Raw genomic sequence first — 9,472 nt, 5'->3', positions numbered from 1 at the left:
ACCAGTTGGATTCTTCACACAGCAAGCTCAGGGTACAATTGGGATCAAAGATTTCCTTTGTCGAATGAGATGAGTAGCAGTACACTGATAGAGGTGTTTGGTCATATCGTGTTCAGTTTTACACGAGAAGTGACAGAGCACTACAACCCACAAGAACCTGAATTCACGGCAGAGTCTTTTGGCTACGATCCTTTACAAAGCACAGGTCGAGAATGGTATTATCATCCTGTTGACGAGCTTATTTACCAGGAGTACAGCGACAGAGAAGTCACAAGCTTAGACTATCTGGCGTCTAACAGTCTTCAAATAAGGGTTATAAACGCGTGCTCTCCAGAGGAGGACGAAGAAACACAAGAAGATCAACAAGATGAAGATAGAGAAATGGCTTGGAAGCGACTCAGACCATCTGTTCTCCGTACAGTTTGTAAATCAATGTACATTGGCGCTTTGATTTCACTTCTAACTGCCGCCATCATCGGTTCAGTATACATGTTGATTTCTTATATCTCTTACAAAACTGAACTCAACTGCGAATTTCATGCAGAGGGGTCGATTTCAGTGCAATTACAATGGATAAGATCAGTTTCTGGTATAATATCTTGCGCATTCCTTTACTTGTGGCCCTTTGCATGTTTTCTATTTCTTTTCCGTCCATATCAGTTGCAAGGTTTGAAAAGGAAACTGTTCCTGGTTTCTTGCTTTGTTTACTGTTTAGATTCAATTTATCGTGTGGCCCTACAAGCCCTTGGAATCTCTCATTCAAAGATTTCTTCTCTACAAAAGATTCCACTCAATATTCTGTTTTCTGCTAGTCTAGGCTGGCAAGTCTATCTTCTAACACTTCATTTCCGTATGCGACGGACAAGGAAACAGCAGCTGACATTTTTCTTAAAAATGATACTACCTGGGTGTTCCCATTTATTCATTGGTTACACTGCATCCTTTTTCATTTACCCGGCGTACAGGAAACAAAACGAGGAAGGCAAACTGTTAATTGCACTCTTCGCTCCTCTCATTGGAGTCATAGTCAAAACAATCTCGCGAATTTCCGTTCAGCGATTATGGAACCTTACCCATCCGGGATATTCCTATGCCTTGTTGACACCGCTGTATTTTGGATCAGCGGTTGTATTTCGAGTGTTGCAAGCGGATCTTGGCAGTGTAGAATCAATTGCCATTCTAGGAATAATTCACGGAGCGTTAGAAGTCGTAGAACGAAGCACCATGGTTGTGATTGATCACATTTGTCATGTGATTTGGAAAAGAACATCAGCTCCTTGGGGAAGTTTTCGTACTCCTCGCCGTGAGAGACTAATGGCTGATATCGCTATTACGAGCATGTTGTTTGAATCAACTGCTATAGTGTCTGTGAACGGCTTCCTGTACTTGTATCAATTTATATACTTACAAAACGATTCCCTTTTAAAGTTGATGCAGTCTTTCGCCTTTCATACTTCAGTTCAGCTGGCGATCGAGTGGTTTTTCACTAGCGTCTCTCTAGCGATCGAGACTCGCTATCAGAATATGGCTGTCATGGCTGTTTGGCGAAGAAGATGGAAAAGACATGTTTTAGTCGCGATCGTAAATGTGGTACCATTAGCTCTTTGGACAACTGGAAACCTTTTAGTAATCGTACATGAACGCTTCAATGTGTCTGTGAACAAGCCTTGCAAAATGCCGTTTTCGTGACGGTTAAGAAACTTAAAAACCCTCCTCGTTTATCTAAACAACCTATACAGTAAGCGATCTCCTTAATGATCACTATGATCAAACGCTGACGAGTCAATAATAATTACGAGGACATTATCATCGAATATCATCTGAATAAGTTCTTTATGATACAGTCATAGAATAATAGGTTCTACTCGCCCCAGAATTTCGAACTGGCGAAGCTACAGGGCCAGACTTTCAAAGTAGTGAGGTTTCATCCCGTATGAGTCTTGGCAGCACAGAGCGCAATGAATTAGACGTTATTAGTATCACTCAACTAGTGGACTAATGCAAACCCTCCATTTTAATTGGCTACGCTACTAGTCCTCGAGTAGCGAAATTGGCGCAATCGAGCGTGACGCTTTCTTTCGTTTTATTCCCAAACAAATGTTTCTTCAACTTGCATTTGCTAACTTTATTATTGCCTTTTTTGTCCGACTAGTTGGGTGATACTAAAACAATTAGACACTTCGCCCTCAAGGGCCACGGGTCTAATTGTTAATTATACATCAATGTCATTTACGTTAATTATACATGAAATAATTCATATTTGAACTGCGGTGGTAGACGAAAGTGAAGAATGATCATCGCAGTAAATTTTCCAATTTAAGCAATTGCAAAGAAGAAGCCTGAAAAAATCAGGGCTTCAACGGGATTCGAGCCCGTGACCTCCGCGATACCGGTGCGATGCTCTACCAACTGAGCTATGAAGCCACACATTGGGAGCGAGGTCAATTAACTGAGTTCATATCTTCCCGTGAGGAGTGAAATGATGTGAAGTATATATGAAATAATTCATATTTGAATTTAAATTTTCCAATTTAAGCCCTGATTTTTTTCAGGCTTCTTCTTTCCAATTGCTTAAATTGGAAAATTTACTGCGATGATCATTCTTCACCTTCCTTTAATGTCATTTACGTTGGGTTAGGCTCAAAGTGACTGCCGTTGTTTGTCTGATCCACCACCTACTACTAACAAGCAAGCAGTCATATTCAAAAAGATTCTTCTATCTAATTGGGCATTGAGGAATTGATTAGATAAAGTTACTATTGCGACTGACTTATCAAGTGTTTTGTGACTGTTCTATCTGGCGTTTTCTCAAACGAACGCTTTATTGTTGACATAATAGAAATAAAGTTTACTGACGTTTCGCGAAATTGATATCCGTTGAACCAATTCTCCTTGAGACACCTCTCAAGAATAGCATGACATCGTCTGAGAAGGAACAACTAACGACGAAGCTAAACAAGATATTGCCTTTTGATTGCAAGCGTTAACTTTCTCAGATTTGACCAAACTGACTGCAGATGAGAGATGCGATTCCAGCAAATGCAGCTCGGACAGAAAGCCGTGGTCTAATTGGGTTTAAACCAGTCGCTTTACACCAAGTCCAAATACCTAGCTATTTGTCAACTCGAAGTTAATCAAGATAAATAAGCGGCCACCATACGGTGCTTAATTTATCTTTAAACACTTCCAGTTTATAAATATGGCCGGGCGTTTCACTTGGGCACTGTGCCGGGTGATCTCGCGCGACCACTTGCTAAGGACCTGTCCACACTACGCCGAAGGAATTTGAAAACGGAGGTTTCACTCTCCTGAAAACGCATCAAATGTTTTCAATCCACACTACGCCGAAGGAATTTGAAAACGGAGGTTTCACTCTCCTGAAAACGCATCAAATGTTTTCAATCCACACTACGCCGGAGGAATTTGAAAACGGAGCTTTCACTCTCCTGAAAACGCATCAAATGTTTTCAATCCACACTACGCCGGAGGAATTTGAAAACGGAGCTTTCACTCTCCTGAAAACGCATCAAATGTTTTCAATCCACACTACGCCGGAGGAATTTGAAAACGGAGCTTTCACTCTCCTGAAAACGCATCAAATGTTTTCAATCCACACTACGCCGGAGGAATTTGAAAACGGAGCTTTCACTCTCCTGAAAACGCATCAAATGTTTTCAGTCCACACTAAGCCGGAGGAATTTTAAAACGCAACAATCACCGGTCATTTTGTATTTGTGTTTCACGAAAACTTGGTCAGGGAAATCACATAATTATCGTGACGTCATCGATTTCGAAAAGCTATTCAAATTTCGAAAAGTATTCAAATTTCTCCGGTTTGAAGAGCGTTTTTGAAAAGTTCCGTTTTGGTGACGGATTACTGTGGAGGTTAGGCCTAACAGTAGAAAAAAAAATGCGTTGTCAAATTTTTTCGCCGTACTGTGGACGCTGCCAAAGCTTTTCTCGTAGTTTTATGGCTCATTTTTCTAACAGAATAAACCTTCACATGAAAGACTGAGTTTCGTTTTCCACCAACTTTCTTTTCCTTCCTTTTTTGGAAGCATCAGACGCCAGTTAACGTTGTCACTCTTACCGAGCTCATCCCTGCTCTTTATTGTACGGAATTCGCTTTGTCTGGTCCGTACTATTCCCCGGTATGGCCATCGCGCTTGGTTAAAAAGATATATACATGTATATAAACTGATTGCTATACATGGTTGTCAGTGAATTCGGTTGCGAAAGTCATCTATTTCACCAAGAGAGCATGATCTTGATTTCACTAAGTAATTTTGGCTGTTTACTGCTGTTGGTGTCGTTAACGCATCAACCGACATAATTGTTTTGGTTCTTCTTCCGCCACGCCTTGACTTTTTAGGTGATTCTTGTTTAAACAAGAAAATGAAATGTTCATTTCACTGATGACTGTAATATTACTAGCTAGACAGCCATGCAGAGAAAATAACGATGAACACAGAGCATCACAGGCCAACTGAGGTTGTAGTAAAAATTAACGTAACCTTGTTTTTCTTATTGGCCAACCGGGACATTCTACTCTTTTTTTAAGCTTCCTTGCGTTACTATAGTGTTTCTTTCATTTTAAACACGCCCATCAATTTTCGTAAATTATAGCATTTATGACAATGAAGTGAAATATGCTGTTCTAACAGTTGGAACATTTAAATAAAGTTTAGACAAGTCCTCTAAACGTTTGAAATTTCACTTTCCACCCCGACTTCACTGACCTCGTCATCGGTCAAATTTCAATCCTTTCTTTTGTCTAAGCCGAGAAAACTAAAAGTTGTGTATTGAAAACAACTACGATTGTAATATTGACACTACCTACTTTTCCTAGTAAAATGAGCAGCAGTACACTGATAGAGGTGTTTGGTCATATCGTGTTCAGTTTTACACGAGGAGTCACAGAGCACTACAACCCACAAGAACCTGAATACACGGCAGAGTCTTTGGGCTACAATCCTCTACAAAGTACAGGTCGAGAATGGTATTATCATCCTGTTGATGAGCGTATTTACCAGGAGTACAGCGACAGAGAAACTGCAAGCTTTAATTTTCCAGCATATGGTGGGCTTGATATCAGGGTAATAAACGCGTGCTCCACAGAAGAAAACGAAGAAATGCAGGAAGATCAACGACATCAAGATAGCGCAATGGCTTGGAAGCGACTCAGACCAGCGGCTCTCACAGCAATATGGAAATCAATGTACAATGGAGCTTTGATCTCACTTCTGACCGCAATCGTCGTGGGTTTGGTATACATGTCGATCTCTTACGTCTGTTATAACACTTTGCACTGCTGTGAATTTCACTCAGAAACCCAACCAATTCCAGAGAAAGTACAGTGGATAAGAACAACATCCACCGTGATCTCTTGCGCCTTCCTTTACATCATGGTACTTTACAAGCATGCTATTTCTTTTTCGCTCATATCAATTATTGGGAATAAAAAGAAAACTGATCCTAGTTTGCTGCCTTATTTACTGTTTGGATTCACTTTATCGTTTTGCTTTACAAGCCCTGGGAATATCTCATTCGCAGGTTTCCTCTTTACAGAAGATTCCACTCAACATTTTGTTTCTTCTCAGTGTATGTTGGCAAGTCTATCTTCTAACGAATCACCTTTGCATAAGGTCAAGGAGACGCCGGGTCACTTTGTTCTTCCAAATGATAATACCCGGCTGTTTGTGTTTCATATTTGCCATCATTACCACCTCTTTTATTTACCCAGTCTACAACAAGGAAAACAAAGAGGGCAAACTGCTAATCGCACTCTTCGCTCCTCTCATTGCAGTCGTTCTCAAAGTAATCTCGCGGATTTCTGTCCAGCGGTTGTGGAACATTGCCCATCCGGGATAATTATCCCGGATGTTCGTACGTCTTACTGGCGCCGTTATATTGTGGCTCAGCGGTTATACTTCGAATTTTACAAGCGGATCTTGGCAGTTTGCAACCAATCGCCATTCTTGGAATAATTCACGGCGCTGCAGAAGTCATAGAACGAAGTACCATGGTTGTGATTGATCATATTTGTCTCGTAATCTGGAAAAGAACATCAGCTCCTTGGGGAAGTTTTCGTACTCCTCGCCGTGAGAGACTAATATAATGGCTGATGTCGCTATCATGAGCATGTTGTATGAATCAACTACTGAAGTGTCTGTTAACGGATTAATGTACTTGTATCAATATATATACTTAAAAGACGATTCCGTTTTAGAACTGCTGCAGTCTCTTGCTATCGCAGCTTCAGTTCAACTGGTGATCGAGTGGTTTTTCACCAGCGTCTCTCTAGCGATCGAGACTCGCTATCAGAATATAGCTGTCATGGCTGTTTAGCGAAGAAGAAGGAAAAGACATATCTTGGTAGCGATTGTAAATGCAGTGCCTTTGGCTATGTGGGTTAGCACGAATCTTTTAGTAATTCTACATGAGCGCTTTGAAAAGTCCTCATATCAGCCTTACAGAATGTCTTTCACTTAGGGAATGTCTGTCAAGACAAGATACCGTAATGATTCGATTTAGTGCTCTCCCTGCAACAGGCCATTTTCGAGTTTCCCTTTGCCTCTGTGTCAAAACGAGTGCTCGTGACGTGCCAAACCATTCATATGAAAATGTGTTCCACCTACTGGTTCATTTTCATGCGATTCAAATTCATTTTCATATGAAAGGTTTCGAACGTAGACTCCTTTTGATACAGAGGCACGTGGTAACTCGGAAATGGCTTGTTACATTGCCCCATAGCGAAAGAGGGAGGGCGGGGAGGGAGGGTTCCAGACATTGACATACAACCCTACTTAGACTGATTAGACAAATGAATCATATATATCTAGTGAGTAGTCTGCTTTCTCATCAGTCTCATCATTATGTTCAACAAATTTTTTATACGGAATAATTAAAGAAATGGTGTTTTTACTGTAGAGCTCCCATTGTTTGTTACAGCTCTTGAGTTGAAGTATCTGCGGTTTTTCATCGAAGTGTTGTATCACAGATGCACATATTCAAAGAGAAATTAAATAAGCTCCTCTTCCCTAATAAGGGTCTGATAAGCGTTCCATCTCAATTAAGCGCCATCTTTGAGCTACCAAGAGTAAATTGGCACTAAATCTAATTACGGTACCAAGGAACAGTCCGAAAATATGATGGATGGGCAACGCAAAATCAATCACCTACGCTGTTTTCTCGACTGTCCTGCGTTGGGTTTTTCTTATTTTCATAGGTCGCAGTGTTATCGTTTTCAAAAGTAACAGAAAGAACTCACTGACAACTCTAACAGACAGCTGTTAGAGCTGTGTTTTATTACTTAAGAGTCGGAATGATTTGTAATTATACTACAATTGTAAACTCCAGTAGCTTTAACTTAGTTCAATTAGTAACTTATTCAGTTTTAATACGATTTGTCAATTACAAGTTTAAACCTAGTTTAAGTTGATAATTTCAGTCCGTTTGGACCATAGAGGTAATTTCTTCAAAATAAGAAAATTACTGTTTAAGCGTTTTCAAGGCGTATGGGACACAAATATCAGGATATTTAATGAGATATTTACATAATAGTTTCCGGGAAATTTAGGAAATAAGGAAATATTTGTAACTTTTGATATTTGGGGATATTTCTTAAACTTTGTTTTCAATCAGAAAATTGCTCAGTCCATTGCAGTACTAATCCAGCTTTGCGGTTCTTATCTGGAAAATGTATTCCAGGTCGGTCATTCTCCAAAATGGCGACCGATGAGAACTGCTAGCAGCCTGAATCGCCTAGGATTCTTAGTGTCCTTATTTCTACAATAATGTCGTAATATTTCAAACTCGAAAGACCGTGTTTGACCACATTTCCAAACACCGAGAAGAGAGTTGAAATTACGACGCGCAGCAGAGTACATTTGACGAACGTCGAGGTGTTTGGAAATGTGGTTATTATAAACACTTTCTTGAGCGTTTGATATATTTTCTCAATCGAATCTAAACTAAGGAGAAAACGAGGAAATAAAATCGTGGAAATCTATGCTAATTAAGATCAGATATCCAAACATCCTCACGGTCATGATTTTGTGTTTAAACTTGAGGCATTACTGATGAGTTTGAGAAGGAAAGAGCCTAAGTATACAGTTCTTCAGCTTCTACAAGTGAAATAATTCATTCAAATTGTGTTTTGAAAAAAAAGATAGTTGGAGAGGTTTTCAGGGTATTTAGAAAAACGTTTCCGAATTTCCGGGAAGATAGTTTGACGATATTAAGTGATATGGTGGATAGGCCTAGTTTTTGTTTTCCCGAGCAACGGTCAAAGTGTTTGAATAACAAGTTGATGGTAGAAAAGGGGTGGCTGTAATTGGGGTTCCAGTGGTTTCAGCTTTTTTATCGTATTTACGTCAACTTAGCAATAAATGTGCTAACCAGTTAAGTTAGTATTTTAATTTTTTTTTTTTTAAGACAACTGCAGAAATTCTCGCACGCTCATTGGCTAATTTTCATTGCCAATAAGCGGACAGACACATGAGTTTTTAATTTATGCGATGCGTCAACGAGCGAGAGCGGGCAATTTAACAATTTGTCATCGTAAAAACAAATTGACGTCAGTGTTTTATGCGTCTGTCCTGTTATTGACAATGAATTTCGTCATAACGTTGCGGATCCACTCGGCTATTGTCTCGTGGATCCACAACTACTTTGACAATGTTATAATGAAATTCATGATCAAGAACAGGACAGACGCACGAAAACCTGACTTCAATTTTGTTAATCAGTTCAACTATGAATATAAAACAACTTCTGTTCTATTTACAATTTTGTTCATTACAGTGCCCAAATAGCTCTATGGGACCAATCCTGAAGAACTTCAGTAAAACAAAGTTGATGGATCAGTCAGTCAATTGGCGATGATTGAGTGGTTAATAGTATAACATTACAATTAATCAATATTGAGACCACACATGCTATCATAGCCAGTGCAGTAGTGATCTTACCTAAGCCAACCCATCCATGGATTTTAAAAAAAAAAAAAAAATTAGCAATAATAGTGATCATTATCATCCCGTCAATGACATTGGATCCATATTAAAAGCGTAGCCATATGTTTTAGTGCACTCATTCGTTTAAACTTAAACCGTTTGATTACCATGTTCCTCTTCAAGACGTGACATAAGATTTCGACTCTGGCACAAAGCTTGGCAGAAACTTTGAATTTCAGCAAATGAAGATTCAAAGGAAGACAACACTGACAACTACAAAAGGACAGAACTAAACAAGACTCACCAACAGCCAGACAGATTTTTTTGTTCAGAATGTTTATTGTACATAAACTATACGAAGCACCGTCATGAGCTCACTGGACTATGTTGATGACTTTGCAAGTGTAGGCTGTTTGATGGGTTAACAGCAATCAGGAATATTTCAAAGAAGAATAATTTTTTGAAAGAAGCACTTGTTTTCTCTTACAGTTAAACAACCACTGGGGGCTAGGGGATTC

At 39.5% G+C, this 9,472-nt stretch overlaps 1 protein-coding gene and 1 pseudogene across 1 annotated transcript; both read left to right on the top strand.

The window, feature by feature from the left end:
• Positions 1-1,998, top strand: LOC149112217 (uncharacterized). Its single transcript, XM_089290001.1, has one exon. The coding sequence runs from the start codon at positions 70-72 to the stop codon at positions 1,687-1,689; it is 1,620 nt and encodes a 539-aa protein (XP_089146127.1). The 5' UTR covers positions 1-69; the 3' UTR covers positions 1,690-1,998.
• A 2,855-nt stretch (positions 1,999-4,853) lies between these two features.
• On the top strand, positions 4,854-6,721 carry LOC149112216 (uncharacterized; annotated as a pseudogene).
• The last annotated feature ends 2,751 nt before the right edge of the window (positions 6,722-9,472 follow it).

Source organism: Orbicella faveolata, unplaced genomic scaffold, assembly GCF_042242905.1.
Source record: "Orbicella faveolata isolate gen_17 unplaced genomic scaffold, um_ofav_v1 contig_2, whole genome shotgun sequence".
In the NCBI taxonomy this organism is placed as follows: domain Eukaryota; kingdom Metazoa; phylum Cnidaria; class Anthozoa; order Scleractinia; family Merulinidae; genus Orbicella; species Orbicella faveolata.
The sequence above is the reverse complement of the archived record's forward strand: the minus strand, read 5'-3'. Positions and strand labels throughout refer to the sequence as shown.